Below are 18823 nucleotides of genomic sequence, written 5' to 3' on the forward strand. Positions count from 1 at the left end.
ACACAGCTTCTGCACATGGAAACCAACAAATTACACTGTGTAATCGATTACACCTAAATGGTAATCGATTACCAGTGCCTTATCTCCCTGTGTAATCGATTACACCCAACTGGTAATCGATTATCAATGCCCTATTACTCTATGTAATCGATTACATACAATTGGTAATCGATTACCAGAGGCCATCTTAACTTCCTGTCTCCATCTTTGAGCCCTGTAATCGATTACACACCCTTGATAATCGATTACCAGAGGCCATCTTAACATCCTGTCTCCATTTTTAAGCCTTGTAATTGATTACACACCCTTGGTAATCGATTACCAGAGGCCAAATTCCAGATACCACTCAAGATTCATAGCTGGCCAACCGCCACACAAGCCTCCTTGCTTCGTGGTCTTTGTTCTTTTATTGATTGACTGCCAAGAGCTCGCCTGTTTAGGTACGTCACAGGTTCTCACTAACTGACTATGCCCGGGTTGGGTCAGGATTGGTCAAGCTTGGTTTTGGGCAATAGCACCCCACCTGACGTCCCCAAGGTCTCCTGACCCCCGCGACATATCTCCAGGTTCCACTCTGTGGTCAACAAACAAAAGTAGGAAGACTAACTCTTCCACGCTTTCTCACCTCAAGCTTAGTGGATTATGGGGCACCCGTCATATGTGGTACTAGGTGGCGATCGGGCGATGGCGCAAATCAACTCTCCCACTTTCACAAATCAAACATGAACCCACCATCCCCAGCTGCCCACCTTCAACTGAGCTCATGTACTGCTACGTAGCCCTTACCCTCGTTCCTCTCAGCACCGGGTCCCCATCAACCCCTCCAAGCTTCCATAATATCCAAGCAATTCAATTCCAACTATCATGAACTACCCTAAACCAAGAAAATAGGGCAGAGGCAAAAAACTCTGCCCAAAACACATTCACATATAACAGTTTTCCTTACTCAAATACCCCAGTAATATTCTCTTTGTTCCGATTCGTTAACCGTTGGATCGACTTGAAACTTTTACTGGAGGTTTCTAGTACATAAGGCTACATTTTGACCGTTGGGATCTTCTAGAAATTGTCCAGAACCCAATATGTACTACCTTTCCCATAACTAGCAATGCACAAGCATTTTCTGCACATGTTGAAAAATTCTGCTGCACAATTCAACAGCAATTTTCTGCATAATAGGGCAGATTTCGAAATTCATCTTGCCCACATCCTATTTTGCTCAAATTGGATCCTACAAGTCCTAAATCATGTATAAATCATATTTAAACCAAAAACAAGCTTCAGACCAAGGCAATTCAAAATCTAGGTATCTAAAACCCATCAATTTAGTGGATTTTCAAGGTTTGAGAAGTGAAAATGAGAATGGGGTAATTTTGGAGTAAACTCTCATCTCAAACAAGTCTATAACATTAATTTAAACTTGCTCAAACTGGTTTTACAGCGAAAACTCCACCGATTCAAAATTTGACCCTTCAACACCCAATTTACCCTAGAAATGGCTTTTGCTTTCACCTTTGTCACTCATTTTTCTCATTTGCTCTGCCCAAGCTTTCCCACAAGTCCTAATTGACATTTTAAACTAGGATTAACTCACTTTAGCCTCCAATTACCACTAACCCCAAATTTAGCTTTTCAAACTGTCAAAACCTCACACTTTTCCACTCACATCACTATCATTCTCACATTTAACCCTAGGTTAACTCTCCCCATCATCTCTACCAGTTTTCTACCAACAATTTCAGCACACAAACATCACAAAGCATCATCATAAAGCCCTAAAACAGAATGGGTAGCTTTACTCACATTAAACATGTCAAGTTTAGCATGCTTTCAACAGATTCCTTCACAAATAACTACCATAAGGCATAAACCTAGTAGAACTACCCATCATATCTCCCAAAAAACCCAATACCCATGAATTTCATGTGAAAAGAAGTCCACCCATACCTGAAATTCGAAGTCCCACAACGTAGAGGTGCGCTTCACGACTCCGAAAATGGCTTCCTTTTTCAATTTGGAGTAGAAATGATGAGCAAAGTTTGGAGCTTTAATGGGCAACAATGGTGGAGGAGAAAGGGAGAAGAAAAGCAATGTGGGAAGGTGAGGAAAAGCTTTTTGAATTTCTGCTGAAGGAAGAGAGAGAATGTGGCTTTTTAAGAAAAAAATGATTTTCTTTTTCTTATTATTTTATTTCTTTAAAGCACTTGCCACTTGTCCCATTTTTGAGTGGAACAAAAAGGGCCCACTTTTTCTCTTGATGTGACTTCATACTCAGCCACAAGAAGAGAAAAAAAATTGACCTTTTGAATGCTAAAATTCTGCCTCGATTTGCATGCCGCTTCTCTGGTTCTAGTTCCTCGCGTTTCTCTACACCCGTCGGGGCCCATTTTGAAAGTAGGCAATATATATATATATATATATATATCAAAACGCTCAGAATGAAACCCTGAGCATGGTTCAGAGGTTGGTTTTGTTAAATTATTAGTTGCACGCAAAACGATAATTTTTAGACTAATTAAATGAGAATTAATCTATAATTGTCCAGTTATGGATTACTCTTCGTTAATTAGCCTAACCCGCGTATCTTTCCCCCAATGTACATACTTCTACCAGGAGTATATATATATATACACTGAATAATACATATATATATATATATATATATATATATAATTATTCAAAATATATCGTTTACAAAATTCCGGGTAGAAATTTCCAGGATGTCACAATACTCCCATCCTTTAAGGAATTTCGTCCCCGAAATTAACTACTATAGGAACAAACTTGGGTACAATTCTTTCACCCTATCCTCTAACTCCCAGGTTGAATCACCCTCGTCGGGTCCCCACTGCACTTTCACTAACACGATCTCTTTTCCTCTCAGCAACTTCATTCTTCGATCAGTAATCTTCTGAGGTTGTGCTTTATAGGTGAGGTTATCCTTCACTTGTACTTCATCCAGTGCGAGTACATGTGATGGATCCGGGTTGTATCGTCTCAGTTGAGAGACATGAAACATAGGGTGCAAATTCGATAAACTCGGAGGTAAAGCGATTTGATAAGCTACAGGCCCAACCTTCTTCAAAATTTGATACGGACCTAGATACTTGGGCGTCAGCTTCCTAGATTTGAGAGCTCTTCCGACTCCGGTTATAGGAGAAACCTTCAAAAACACATGTTCTCCTTCCTGAAAATCTAATGGCTTTCTTCTTTTGTCATAATTGCTCTTCTGCCTATCCTGGGATGCTTTTATTTTCTCTCGAATCAATTTCACTTGTTCGGTAATCTGTTGTAGCATTTCAGGCCCAAGGAGTACTGCTTCTCCATCATCGTACCAATAAATAAGAGTTTTGCACTTTCGTGCGTATAGAGCTTCAAAAGGAGCCATACCAATGCTGGCTTGGTAGCTGTTGTTGTAAGTAAATTCAATCAATGGCAAACATTCCATCCAACTGCCTTGTTGCTCTATAATACACGCCCGGAGTAGATCTTCTAGAGTCTGAATGGTTCGTTCAGTTTGGCCATTAGTTTGAGGATGATAAGCTGAACTGAGCTTCAGCTTTGTCCCCAATGCTTCATGTAGACTTGTCCAAAATCGCGAGGTAAGTCTCGGATCCCTGTCTGATACAATACTGGAAGGAATTCCATGCAACCTTATTACTTCTTTGATATAAAACTCTACTAGCTTCTCCCTTTTATACTTTATATTCACCGGAATAAAATGAGCAGATTTGGTGAGTCGATCTACTATGACCCACACAGCATCGTGTCCACGACTAGTCTAGGGTAAACTAGATACAAAATCCATATATATGCTCTCCCATTTCCATTCCGGAATTTCTAGTGGCTTTAATTCTCCTGATGGTCGTTGGTGCTCCGCCTTAGCCTTTTGACATGTCAAACATCTTGCTACATATTTAGCTACATCTTTCTTCATGCCATGCCACCAAAAACTTCTCTTCAAATCTTGGTACATCTTAGTCATTCCTGGATGGAAACTAAGACGGCTTTTATGTTCTTCTTCCAAGATCTTAACTTTCAAATCATCTAAAGGTGGTACACATATCCTCCCCTTGAATCTAATTAACCCGGTTGTGTCCTTCTTAAACTCCACATCCTTATCTCCCATTGCATCTAACACTTTGCCTTGCAGAAACTGGTCATCCTCTTGAGCCTTGCGGATGTGATCTACGAATTCATTGGTGATATGCAACGCTCCCACAAATAAGCTCTTGGGTCGTATTTCGATTGCTAGATTCAGATCTCAAAATTCCTCTATCAATCTCTGTTCCAGACTCATCATGGTCGCAACATGTAAGGACTTCCGGCTTAGCGCGTCGGCTACTACATTAGCCTTTCCTGGATGGTAGGAAAGACCAAAATCATAATCCTTGAGGAACTTCATCCATCTTTGTTGCCTCATATTGAGTTCCTTCTGGTCGAACAAGTATTTGAGGCTCTTGTGATCGCTGAAAACTTCAAAACGAGTACCAAATTAATAGTGCCTCTCCAAATCTTTAAAGCAAAGACCACCGCTGCTAGTTCCAAGTCATGGGTCGGATAGTTAACTTCATGAGGATGCAATTGGCGTGAAGCATAAGCCACTACTCTTCCCTCCTACATTAACACACACCCCAAGCCTTGCCCGCTCGCATCGCAATACACTTCAAATGGTCTCTTAGGGTCGGGCAAAATTAACACTGGAGCTGTTGTCAACCGCCTCTTCAACTCTTGGAAGCTTTGATCACATTTCTCATTCCAGACAAACTTCTCATTCTTACGAGTCAATTTAGTTAGGGGTAGCGCTAACTTAGAAAATCCATCAATGAATTTCCTATAATAGCCGGCCAACCCCAAGAAACTTCAAACTTCTGTTGGAGTTGTAGGTTGTTGCCACTCCATAACCGACTCTACTTTAATCGGATCCACCGCAACCCCGTCTTTAGAAATCACATGCCCCAAGAACTGCACTTTCTCTAACCAAAATTCACATTTCGACAATTTGGCGAACAATTTCCTATCCCTTAGGATATGCAACACAATTCTCAAGTGCTTTTCATGCTCCTCCTTATTCCTTGAATACACTAGGATATCATCAATGAACATAACCACGAACTAATCTAAGTAATAATGAAATATACGGTTCATATAGTCCATGAAGATAGCCGGAGCATTAGTCACTCCAAATGGCATGACTAAATACTCATAATGCCCATACCGAGTCCGAAACGCAGTCTTTGGGATATCTTCCTTCTTAACTCAGATTTGATGATACCCCGATCGCAAATTGATCTTCGAGAATACTATTGCTCCCCTCAATTGATCAATCAAATCATCTATCCTCGGTAGAGGATATTTGTTCTTGATAGTAACTTTGTTCAGCTGCCGGTAGTCTACGCACATCCTCATACTTCCATCATTCTTTTTAACCAGTAAGACCGGCGCTCCCCACGGTGATACGCTTGGGCGAACAAATTGTTTACTTAATAGGTCCTGCACCTGTGCCTTCACCTCTGCTAGTTCTATCGGAGACATCCTATAGGGCGCGATCGACACTGGATTTTCCCCAGGCACCAAGTCAATAATGAATTCCACTTCTCTCTCAGGTGGTAATTCACAAATGTCATCAGGAAAGACTTCTGGAAATCCTGACACCACCGGTATACTGCTAACTTCAGCGACCTCCTCCACATTCATGGAGAACAACACCATGTAGGTTCAAACATCCCCCACTCCATTGTTGGCAGCATTCTCTTTCAATGGTTCATTTGGAATTACATTTCCACCAAATACTAGCATCTTCTCTTTGCAATCTAGAAAGATATGGTTAGTAGATAACCAATCCATCCCCAAGATCACATCCAGATGAGCTAAAGGTAGGCAAATCAAATCCGCCATAAAAGATCGACCCTCAACAGTTATAGGACACTTCAAACACACCCGAGAGGTGGTTATAGGCTCGTTAGTCGGAGTAGACACCACCATATCATATGGTAACTCCGTCGTACATAATCCCAACCTCTCCACACATGCATGAGATATGAACGAATGTGTGGCACCCGAATCATAGAGTACATCTAGCAGTTTATCAGCAATCAGACACTTACCCTGTATCAAATCGTCGGAGGCAACAACTTCTGATCCACTCATAGCAAATACCCGGGAGGGTACCTTTGGTCTTCCACCACTAGTGTTGTTGTTGTTGCTAACATTACCGCTCCTTGTGGGATTAGTAGACCCACGATTGACTGTGTTGGAATTGGCAGTTACCGTCGGTCTCCCAGTCACCCTACACTCTCGAGCATAATGGCCTACCTTGCCACAAATATAACAACGATTCTCCTGTGTCTGCTGGAGTTGTGGGCAATTTCTTCTAAGATGCGGTCCTCCACACTGAAAGCACTGTACCCCAGTCCCCTTTGACAAGCTCATGTTGGACGTAGCCATAGGTTGTTTCCCCTTGTTGCTAGAATATGGCTTCAACCTCTTATTACTGTTTCCTCTAAAAGGATGGCTTCTCTATGGTCCTCCAAAGCATCTAGCTTGCCTCTGATGTGCCATCATTTTCTTCTATTTTCTAAACCCTTTTTGCACCATTTTAATTACTGATTGGTTTTAATTGTCAATTAATTAGGCAGTTTTATTATTTGGGCTCATTTAGCTAATTTGATGTTTTTAATCTAATTTCAGGAATTAATGAAACATTGGGCTTAATCCAGATTTTGGTTGTGGACTTGAAGAGGGCAAATAAAGCAGTGCTTGCCTTAGTTAATTTCTAATTAGGAAATTTCACAATTTTATGTTATGTGGTTCAGTGTTTATTTTGTTTTGGGCCAGAGTATTGTAATAGGGCCCAGTGACTTTGAGTGACTCTTTTTAAATAGTAGCCTTGGGATTCGTGCAAGGCATTCTGTTATGTTATTCATTATTCAGAGCTTTGTTTAGGTTTTACATTTTTCTGCTTGAATGCTACTGTTTGGTTCTTAATGCAATTTTCCATTTTCTGCTTCTAATAACAATTTCGTTCTTGTTTCTTCTTCTACTGTCATTTACGTTTCTGCTTCATTTACGTTTCTGCTTTTAGTTTCATTTGTGTTTTCTGTTTGAATCTATGGAAGGCTAGATTTTCTAGTGTTGTTTCCTTTTGAGGACGAAGCCCAACTCTCTTTGAGGTTTCGTTTATAATGTGGCTTCCTGGCAGTTTCACCTTCACCAGTAAACCCAAATTCGTGAACATTAATCAGTGCACGCTTCGTGTTTGATTAATTTCCTCTAAGCCTAACTTGCATTCATGCTTAATGGACGAAGGGCTAACTGGTGTATGTGTTGCCTAATCACGTATTGACAACCCTAAGTTGATTTTCGCTTAGTAAATTGAAATAGGGTTGGATTAAGTGGTTAACTGTTAGGGACGAATTCTCCATAACCCAGGATAAGAGAATGGCTTCTGAATCAGAGGAAACAACCCATTTTTAATATTAGTAGTTTCATATTCCAATTTACTTGTTCTGTCCTTTAAATCAGGAAGGATATCTCACGTATTAGACAACTCAGTGGAGAGAGCCTGTATGAATACTGGGAGAGATTTAAAAAACTATTTGCCAGTTGCCCTCACCATAAGATTTCAGAGCAGTTGCTTCTCCAATATTTTTATGAAGGACTCAGTAATATGGAGAGAAGTATGATAGATGCTGCCAGTGGTGGAGCCCTTGGAGACATGACTCCTGCTGAAGCCAGAAATTTAATTGAGAAGATGGCTTCCAACTCCCAGCAGTTTAGCGCCAGAAATGATGCTATAGTCATTAGAGGAATGCATGAGGTAGCTACAAACTCAGCTGCATCATCTGAAACTAAGAAGCTTGAAGGCAAACTGGATGCATTGGTTAACTTGGTAACCCAGCTAGCCTTGAACCAGAAATCTGTACCTGTCGCAAGGGTCTGTGGTTTGTGCTCCTCTGATGACCACCATACAGACCTTTGCCCTTCCATGCAGCAACCTGGAGCAATTGAGCAGCCCGAAGCTTATGCTGCAAACATTTACAATAGACCTCCTCAACCTCAGCAACAAAATCAACCACAACAGAACAATTATGACCTCTCCAGCAACAGATACAACCCTGGATGGAGGAATCACCCTAATCTCAGATGGTCTAACCCTCAGCAACAACAACAGCAGCCTGCTCCTTCCTTCCAAAATGTTGTTGGCCCAAGCAGACCATACATTCCTCCACCAATCCAACAACAGCAACAGCCCCAGAAACAACCAACAGTTGAGGCTCCTCCGCAACCTTCCCTCAAAGAACTTGTGAGGCAAATGACCATGCAGAACATGCAGTTTCAACAAGAGACCAGACCCTCCATTCAGAGCTTAACCAATTAGATGGGACAATTGGCTACACAATTAAATCAACAACAGTCCCAGAATTCTGACAAGCTGCCTTCTCAATCTGTCCAAAATCCCAAAAATGTTAGTGCCATTTCATTGAGGTCGGGAAAGCAGTGTCAAGGACCTCAACCCGTAGCACCTTCCTCATCTGCAAATGAACCTGCTAAACTTCACTCTACTCCAGAAAAAGGTGATGACAAAAATTTACCTAACAATTTATGTGCAGGTGAATCTTCCACTGGTAATTCTGATTTGCAGAAGCAGCACATCCCTCCTTTTCCATTCCCTCCAAGAGCAGTTTCCAACAAAAAAATGGAAGAGGCAGATAAAGAGATCTTGGAAACATTTAGAAAAGTAGAGGTGAACATACCTCTACTGGATGCAATAAAGAAAATTCCAAGATATGCTAAATTCTTGAAGAAGTTGTGCACTAATAAGCGGAAGCTTAAAGGAAGTGAACGAATTAGCTTGGGAAGAAATGTCTCCGCATTGATTGGTAAATCTGTTCCCCAAATTTCTGAAAAATGTAAAGATCCAGGTACATTCAGCATACCTTGTATTATATGGAATAGTAAGTTTGACAATGCCATGCTAGATTTAGGAGCTTCTGTTAGTGTTATGCCTCTGTCTATTTTTAATTCTCTATCTCTAGGTCCCTTGCAGTCAACTGATGTGGTAATTCATTTAGCTAATAGAAGTGTTGCCTATCCTGTTGGTTTCATAGAAGATGTCTTAGTTAGAGTTGGTGAACTGATTTTCCCTGTTGATTTTTATATTTTGAATATGGAGGATGGGTTTTCTCAAGGATCAGTTCCCATCATTCTAGGCAGACCCTTTATGAAAACTGCTAGAACTAAGATAGATGTATATGCAGGCACACTATCCATGGAGTTTGGTGATATAACTATTCATTTTAATATTCTGGATGCTATGAAATACCCATCTGAAGATCTTTCTGTATTTCGTGCTGAAATAATTGACGATGTTGTTGATGAATACATGATTGATCTTTACTCTAATCTGCATGCCTCTCACTCTTCATGCATTGAGTCTGAAATTGTACTTGATCATATGTCTGAATTTGATGCTGAGAGTGAATCTGAAGGTGATATTGATTGCATGTCTGGTGGTGGTGTTTTACCTCTTGAGATTGATTTTATAGAGTCAGATAGGACTAACCATGTTTCAGGAAGTACACAAACCTCTGATTTTCTTTATGAGGTACAGGCTGAGAAACCATCTCCTTCTACCACTATCCAGCCGACCACACCAGAATTGAAGCCTCTGCCATCAAATTTAAAATACGCTTACTTGGATGATAGCAAAAGTTTTCCAGTGATTATATCTGCCTCCCTTGCTGATGCACAAGAGGAGAAGTTGTTGTTTGTTCTCAAGAAGAATAAGAAGGCTATAGGCTGGACCCTGGAGGACATTCCTGGTATTACCCATCCACATGTATGCATCAAATAAATTTAGAGGATGGAGCTAAACCAGTAAGACAGCCACAGAGAAGACTCAACCCGGTGATTCTTGATGTAGTGAAGAAGGAGATAACCAAGCTTTTGCAAGCTGGAATCATTTATCCTATCTCCGACAGCCAATGGGTGAGTCTCATCCAGGTAGTCCCGAAGAAGACCGGCCTCATAGTGATCAAAAATGAGAAGGAGGAGCTGATTCCTACTCGGGTGCAGAACAGTTGGAGAGTCTGCATTGACTATAGGAGGCTGAACCAGGTTACCAAAAAGGACCATTTTCCCCTGCCATTCATTGACCAGATGCTTGAACGCCTGGCAGGTAAATCTCACTACTGTTTCCTTGATGGTTTTTCTGGTTATATGCAAATTACTATTGCTCCTGAGGATCAGGAAAAGACCACATTCACCTGCCCCTTCGGCACTTTTGCCTATAGGAGGATGCCTTTCGGCCTGTGCAATGCCCCTAGTACCTTCCAGCGGTGCATGATTAGTATTTTCAGTGATTTCTTAGAAAATTGCATAGAGGTGTTTATGGATGATTTCACTGTGTATGGATCCTCTTTTGATGGTTGTTTGGATAATTTGGAAAAAGTTTTGAATAGATGCATTGAAACTAACCTTGTTCTAAATTTTGAAAAATGTCATTTTATGGTTGAGCAAGGTATAGTTTTAGGTCACATTATTTCCAATAAGGGTATTGAAGTAGATCCTGCAAAAATTTCTGTTATTTCACAATTGCTTTACCCCTCTTATGTGCGAGAGGTGCGATCTTTTCTTGGTCATTCCTCACAAACCCTTCTTTAGTGGACGTAGTGGTGGAAGACACTTCCTTACTCCACCCTACTCTTCCTCCACCATGACTTAGGAGTTTTTCTTTTCCTATCTTCTTCTTTGCTTTTATTACACTTGTCCGATTCTATTTGATGATTTAATTGTTTTTAATCTTTTAATTGCGTTACATTGAGGACAATGTGTTGTTTAAGTATGGGGGGGGAGTGTTCTTTGGTTTTGCTAGTTTTGTTGGTTTTGTTAACTTGTTAGTTGTGTTAATTTGTTAATGTTGTTAGTTTCGTCGGATTTCTAGTTTAATATTTTGGGTCAATTCTGTGTGTATGTACGACTTTGCATGTTTTTCTTTGAATTATAGGATATGTTCAAGAAATGGGTAATTGTTTTGAAAATAAAAGTTCTTGATATTTTGTGACTTGAAATCCTTGATTCTCCTCTACATGCCATGATAGTTTTGAAAGCTCAATTTGAAAGTGATGAGTTTACCTTTGTGAGAATTTGAGCCATCCATCATCATCATCATAAGCTCAATTTGAAAGCTCATTGATTGCTTGCACAATAGCCTTGGCTTGATTCTTGTTGATGCTTCCTAATTCACATGCATATTTGGAAATGATTGAGGCAATTTTGTTCTCATAAGCTTCTAGCCAAATGGACTTACCTTGAATTAATTCGTTTGATAGCCTTTTTGAGCCTTGTTTCCCTTTCCTTGTTTTGAAGCTCACTACAAGCCTTAAATGAAAAACCATGATATCACCATATGCTTAAGGAATTTTGGAGCTTTGGAATTGTTTTGGGAATAAGTGTGGGGGGTTTTGTTTCATTGGATAACATGTTTTGTTGGCTATGCTTCATGATGTATTTTGGGTCATACTTGATGTACATTGTATATTGGTTAAATGTTGGACATGCTGAATGAGATGTTGTTTCTCAAAGGCTACGTAAGTAAAAAAAAAATCGAAAAAGAAAAAGAAAAGCAATAAAGTTGAGTGAATAAGATCTTAAATGACAAAAGAATGATGAGACTCTTGGTTCTACTCTTTATGTTTAAATTTTATCTTTACTTCTTTTTAGTTTCTTATTTTTTTCTTAATATGCACTTATTCCCTATTGCTCCTCTATTCCTTTGGGATTCAGCCACTTATTCCATATTTTTCCATACCTTGTCCATGGCCCCATTACAACCTTAAAAGACCTCTTGATCCTCATGTGCTTGTGTTTATGGGTTGATTGTCAATTTTAGAATCTTGCCAAGTTTATGTGGTGTTTGTTTTCATGGGTGCTTTGAGGGTAAATAGTAGCCTAGACACTTGAGAGATAGAGTGTATATCTTGTGAGGCTTTATCACTTTTCATTCTTGAGTTGATTAACTATTTTGCCATGATTGGGTTGCTTGGATGATTTTCATGAATGTCTTGACTTTTCGGATCTCCTTATGTTAGATGTGCCCATTCCTTTCATTCCTTAATGTTCATTGAGAAATATGTGAATGTTTTCGTTTGTCTCTCTTTGATATCCTTGGACTTTGTTCTTTGTTTCATTTTGCCCAGGAGTGCAAAAGGGCTAAGTATGGGGGGTTTTGATGTGCCATCATTCTCTTCTATTTTCTAAACCCTGTTTGCACCATTTTAATTACTGATTGGTTTTAATTGTCAATTAATTAGGCAATTTTATTATTTGGGCTCATTTAGCTAATTTGATGTTTTTAATCTAATTTCAGGAATTAATGAAACATTGGGCTTAATCCGGATTTTGGTTGTGGACTTGAAGAGGGCAAATAAAGCAGCGCTTACCTTAGTTAATTTCTAATTAGGAAATTTCACAATTTTATTTTATGTGGTTCAGTGTTTATTTCGTTTTGGGCCAGAGTATTGTAATTGGGCCCAGTGACTTTGAGTGACTCTTTTTAAATAGCAGCCTTGGGATTCGTGCAACGCATTCTATTATGTTATTCATTATTCAAAGCTTTGTTTAGGTTTTACATTTTTCTGCTTGAATGCTACTGTTTGGTTCTTAATGCAATTTTCCATTTTCTGCTTCTAATAAAAATTTCTTTCTTGTTTCTTCTTCTACTTTCATTTACGTTTCTGCTTTTAGTTTCATTTGCGTTTTCTATTTGAATCTATGGAAGGCTAGATTTTCTGGTGTTGTTTCCTTTTGAGGACGAAGCCCAACTCTCTTTGAGGTTTCGTTTATAATGTGGCTTCCTGGCAGTTTCCCCTTCACCAGTTAACCCAAATTCGTGAACATTAATCAGTGCACGCTTCGTGTTCGATTAATTGCCTCTGAGCCTAACTTGCGTTCATGCTTAATGGACGAAGGGCTAACTGGTGTATGTGTTGCCTAATCATGTATTGACAACCCTAAGTTGATTTTCTCTTAGTAAATTGAAATAGGGTTGGATTAAGGGGTTAACTGTTAGGGACGAATTCTCCATAACCCAGGATAAGAGAATGGCTTCTGAATCAGAGGAAACAACCCATTTTTAATATTAGTAGTTTCGTATTCCAGTTTACATGTTCTGTCCTTTAAACCACAAAACAAACAAACCCCCCCTCCCAATCGTTACTGTTACTGCAAGTGTATTATGAACATTTGGTTTATCATTGCTCGTTGGGAAACGACCTAGGATAACTTCCTAGTTACTGCATTTTCATGTTTATTTGATTCGGGTACGGCCTCGATCAGCCTCTCCTTCATCTTGTCCTCAAATATTCTACACTTTGTCACTAGTTGATTGAAATCTGTGATCTGCATGTAGCTAACTGCCTGTTGAATCTCCAGTCGAAGCCCATTCTCAAACTGAGCACATAAGTCTTCTTCGTTTCGAGCATCTTGGTATTGAGGCCAATACTGTAGAAGTTCATTAAATTTTGCCGTGTATTCTCCAACGAACATGTTTCCCTGCTTCAAATCCAGAAATTCCCTCGCCTTTCGCTTCCTGAGATCTCGTGGAAAACAGTTTTCTAGGAATTTTTCCTTGAAGGCATTCCAAGGAATCACGCCTCCTGGTGCAACAAATGTAGGTCTCACGAACTTCCACCAGTTCTCAGCTTCTCCTTGGAGCATGAACGTCGCATAAGGGACCTTATGCTCCTCGAGACAACCCATCGCCTAAAAAATCTTCTCAGTCTTAGCTAACCACAACCTAGCACCTTTCAGATCATAGTCCCCACTGAACTTTGGCGGGTGGTTCTTACGGAAAGCCATGAGTCCCCGATATTCTGCCAGTTCCACATCATGTTCCTACTCTAGAGTTTCCAGCACAGCTGTGATGCGGTCTAGGACATCACGGTTCTGATCCCTACCACGTCCTGCCATACCTAACCCGTAGGGAAGCTATTAGTATCCAAGAAATTCTACTGAGAGAGTGTACCATATAGGCCATAAGAGTTACAACAATATCCCTCTCTATATATATATGTACACACAACAATTCTACTAAGTCAATTGCACATTCCTGCTTAAGACAAGAAAGTAGAATTACATACAATTTGTGACTAAACGTCACTCCCCGAAACCTACTTCCAAGTTTCAGAGATACACAGCATTCACACAGTAAGACCATGGACAGGTTCACTAGAATCCAACTTTAGCTCTGATACCACCAATTGTGGCGTCCCTAAATAATGATTGGTTTAATAGTAATAAATTAAATAGCAAAAACCATGGAAATTTTCTTTTCTTTTCTTTTCTTTTCTCTCTCTTTTCACGGTAATTAAATTCAGAAGGAAAATTATCACTATAGAGTCCTGAATGGCTAGTTCACAACTCTATCCGGAGTCATTTCTTTCTGATCACTCATAACCTCTAAACTATTTTGCTCTTTCAAAAAGAAAATATACCAGCCATCATTTTCAGTCATCCCGTGAAAAATAATAAAACGCGGTCAATAAACTCTTTTCAATAAAGTTTGTTAACACTTCCTTTTTAAATAACAAGATTAAACATAATTACATTCAACATCTAAAACTGTCCAAAATACATAGTGACATCCAGAGCAAAGGTATCAACTGTGGTGGCTTCAGCCACATATATACAATCATCAAAATTTCTATACAATAGGTCTACCCACCCAAAAATCAAAAGAGTAAACCTAACAGTCTGTACTAGATACACCCACCCACAAAAAGTATGTAAACCTAGTCTAAGGAGCCGTCTGCTATGATGAAGAGTCTTCACTATTCGTTGTCCCTCCAGGGCCGCTCTCCTCTGTAGAGTCTACCTCAGATGCTGACATGATATCCTCTAGAGAATCCACATAAGAGAGTGGGTCCTCATCATCCTCTGGAAAGTCAAGAGCATCCACAACAGGCTTAGGAGGTAACTCCTCTGGGTCCTCTTCAGGATCCTCTTCGGAGGATGACACGTCTATCACTTGGACTAGCTCCAATAGTCGATATGGAGTAGGTGTAGGTAGTATCCACTCCACAGGCTGCTGAAGCGTGCGTGCGGGTTCCTCCGGATGTACCAATGAAGTAGCAGTGAGTCGAATTGTGCCATGGAATCGGCACCTCTCATTGCCTTCGAGGGTCTCCCAAACTCCCTCTAGGCACTCCATCACCACGCGATCATGGATTAACTGTGCTGCCATCGCGATCTACAGGAAATAAAAGAAAGAGGGTAGACTCTTTCATAAGAAATCTAACTACAGGTAACAATACAATGCGTCCCATAAACGCTACATATAATCAAAAGGTATGTCTCAAGGGATTTCTTCTCTGGTAATCAGTTACCAAAGTATGTAATCGATTACCAGTGCCCAAACTCGAATTACACAGCTTCTACACATGGAAACCAACAAATTACACTGTGTAAATGGTAATCGATTACCAGTGCCCTATCTCCCTGTGTAATCGATTACACCCAACTGGTAATCGATTACCAGTGCCCTGTTACTCTGTGTAATCGATTACATACAATTGATAATCGATTACCAGAGGCCATCTTAACAACCTATCTCCATCTTTGAGCCCTGTAATCGATTACACACCCTTGGTAATCGATTACCAAAGGCCATCTTAACATCCTGTGATGCAATCCTCCCTAGGAAGGGACCAGTCACTAGAACCATGAGCAAGAGGCTCCAAGAAGATTGGGCTAGAGCTGCTGAAGAAGTCCCTAGGTTTCTCATGAACCTTAGGGTAGATTTCTGAGCCCATGGGCCAAGGTTGGGTCAAATTATCTTTGTACATATTAGACTAGGATGTCATTATATTTGGTCCTTATATTTAGGGCTCCATATTGTAGGTAGGGTACCCTAGAAATATAAGATTTTTCAGCCCTTATATTTTAGGGCACCTAGACTAGTTTTTGTATTCGGGGTAGTTTTGTAATTTCACATGCACTAAGTGGATATTTGATGTGTGTGGTTGGAAATAAATTTAATTGAATTGGTAGAAGCCCAATCCAATTAAATTTTAGAGGGGGAGGTGAGCATTTGCTTACTACACCCCATTGCCACATCATATAGTCACACTTTGTGCATGTCCTTCATGCTTTTCATGCCTCATGACACCTAAGCACACTTAGTGGAGAATCTTGGAATTGATCTTGGATTAGTGGGCTGAACCATAACTAAAATTCACTAATCATAATTAGTGAAATTTTGACTCCAAAGTTTGGCTCCCCAAATTCAATTTCAAATTCAAGTGAAATTTGAATTTCCCTCCAATTTTGTGTGACACTTAGGCTATAAATAGAGGTCATGTGTGTGCATTTTTTTGGAACTTTGATGATTTGAATATTAAACTTCAGATTTATACAAGGCCCAAAAATAATGAAACCTTAATCTAATATTTACAAAGATAAGTGGGCTCGTACTTAGCCCATGGGCCCGAAATCTACCCTAAGGCTCATAAGAACCCTAGGGCCTTCTCTTGCATCTCTGACCCAATCTACTTGGAGTTTTCTATCCAATGCCCTTGCAGGGTAGGATTGCATCAGCAAGACATAACAATTTTTATATTTATAACACACACACACACACACACACACACAAAGGTACAAAAAATTTCAAACAGTTAACCAGTAATTCACATTGCATTTTTTACACTTAAATTGAGATTTGAGGGTAGACCTGAGGAAGTTTATCTATAATTTTGGAAAGATTAGCTAGTTCGGCCCCATCTTTGATTTCTTCAACAAATGCACCATCCTTTCCATAGGCAATATTCTCTTCAACAATTGCACCATCATAAAATCTGTCTACCAAACTAACAACTGTGGATTTCCCACTCCCACTTTCTCCTACCAAAGTTGTAGTAGTGCCGCTTGGTATTGAAAGAGAAAATCCATTGAATATCAGTTCATCAAGTCTAGTAGGATAACTAAAGCAAACCACCCTAACCTCTATATCTCCACAAATGTCATCAAGCTGTCGACTAGTAATGTCATAAGCATCAATCTCTGCCTTCCTTTTAATTGTTTCAAACATCTTAAAGGCTGCAGCTTGTCCAGCAGCAAAAGCAGTGAAGCTTGGAGATGCCTGCCCAAGAGACCTGACATTGGAAATCTAGTTAGGTAGGATGATACTCTTTTCATATCTTCTGAGTTTTCAGATAGGGGGAGGGATTCAATTTTAGAAATTATAGGCTCACACTAAGAAAGAGGAACACACACAACTTCCAAGGAGCCATTCAATATAGCCATAATTATTGTCACAACCTCTCCTCCTGTGTATCCTTCCTCTATTACCATTTTTGCACCAAACCATGTAGCCCAACTATAACTGCAGTTAAAAACTAAAAAAAGAGAACCAAAGCCCAAACCAGTAGCTAGTGCTTCTTGCACTCCAACCTTGTAATGTTTGATTATGGACTAATTAAGATTTATCTGTATCTTGCTTCTCCCCAGTGAATGATGCAACATGAATTGGATAATTGGAAGTCATTTATATATTCTTCAGCAATATGATAACGAAAAAAGTCAGTAGTTCTTTTTTTTGTTAGGGTGCATACAGTTCTGATAGAACCTATTGTATGCTCTACTACACTTGCTGCTATACAATAAGCTTCTTGTCCCCTAGATGATGTTTTCATAATAATCAGGCCTAACATAGAACCACATAAAACAAGAGGTGGAATACTAGATAGCATGACAAGAGTTAGAAGCCATCTCCTGATGAATGATATTACAAAATCTCCGACGAAAGTTGTCATCAACTGTATGAACTGTGCCACCTGATATGAAAGGGGGGAAAACAATCAAGAAACAAAATTTAGCTTAAACAAGATAATAATGACTTAAGACTCATGTGGTGTTTCGTTAATATGTTCTCACCCATGGCATCTTCAATAAGAACAATGTAACCTGACATCTTTCCAACAACCTCTCCAATTCTAGTTTCTTTATCAAATAAGTTGGCATGTTGCCTCAAAATATTTTGAAGGTATAAGCCTCTAATTCTTGCAGCTTGTCTGTCCCCCGTGATCATCCAACATGTCAGCCTTGATACTTGGGCAAAAGTGACACAAAAAAGGTATCCACGGCCAAGTATACAAATTTCAGAGACACCTGAACACAGTTATTTATAGTAAAGTGTTAACTTACCAATATACTATACCGATAGTAAACAGATGCTACACTTATCAAGCTTCAACAATTTCACCTTGGACATTTCACCAATATGAATTAGTATTTGTAAAAGGGATTAGTGAGGAATTACCTTAGAAGCTTCATGAACAACTTCGTTGGAGATTTTGGTTCCTCCAAATGAATTCATCATATTTCCAAAGACATTAAGGCCATGGAGATTCCATTCCTAATAGCACCAACAAACCCCATAAACATCAAAAAATGATCCAAAGGATCATCAAATGAGAAAAAGGTTCTATAAGGGCACTGTTTTTGCAGTTTCATCTTTGGCCTCGCTGTTGTTTGAGTCTTTCTTGTTGTTAGGATCTCCATTCAAGTCAATATCCTCTGCCATTTTCTTCATTGAAGACTTTAAACACCCTTCTACTAATTAGTAATCACTGTAAACAGAAAAAACCTTTAGAAAATGCATTATAGATTCAACTTAGTAACACACAAGATTGTGCTCTCCAAAGTGTAACCTCTTAGTGAAATTTCATTTTTTTTCTTCTTGTTCAGTTGTTGTGTGTGAACTGAGTTTGTGAAGAAGATGATGACATTTTTTTAATGGATTTTTGTATTCAGAGTCAGCCAAACA

At 39.5% G+C, this 18823-nt stretch overlaps 1 protein-coding gene and 1 non-coding gene across 2 annotated transcripts; both read right to left on the reverse strand.

The window, feature by feature from the left end:
• Positions 1 to 7518: 7518 nt before the first annotated feature.
• On the reverse strand, positions 7519 to 7624 carry LOC114394340. The gene has a single exon (XR_003662740.1). It is a non-coding gene; the product is annotated as a small nucleolar RNA R71 (small nucleolar RNA).
• Positions 7625 to 14812: 7188 nt separating this feature from the next.
• LOC114391501 (ABC transporter B family member 11-like) lies at positions 14813 to 18580 on the reverse strand. Its single transcript, XM_028352504.1, has 6 exons — positions 18494 to 18580; positions 18317 to 18412; positions 18107 to 18165; positions 17270 to 17380; positions 16730 to 17150; positions 14813 to 15037 (listed from the first exon to the last, which is right to left on the reverse strand). The coding sequence occupies exons 1-6, from the start codon at positions 18578 to 18580 to the stop codon at positions 14813 to 14815; spliced, it is 999 nt and encodes a 332-aa protein (XP_028208305.1).
• Between the last annotated feature and the right edge of the window lie 243 nt (positions 18581 to 18823).

This window comes from Glycine soja, chromosome 17, assembly GCF_004193775.1.
Source record: "Glycine soja cultivar W05 chromosome 17, ASM419377v2, whole genome shotgun sequence".
Classification (NCBI taxonomy): Eukaryota; Viridiplantae; Streptophyta; class Magnoliopsida; order Fabales; family Fabaceae; genus Glycine; species Glycine soja.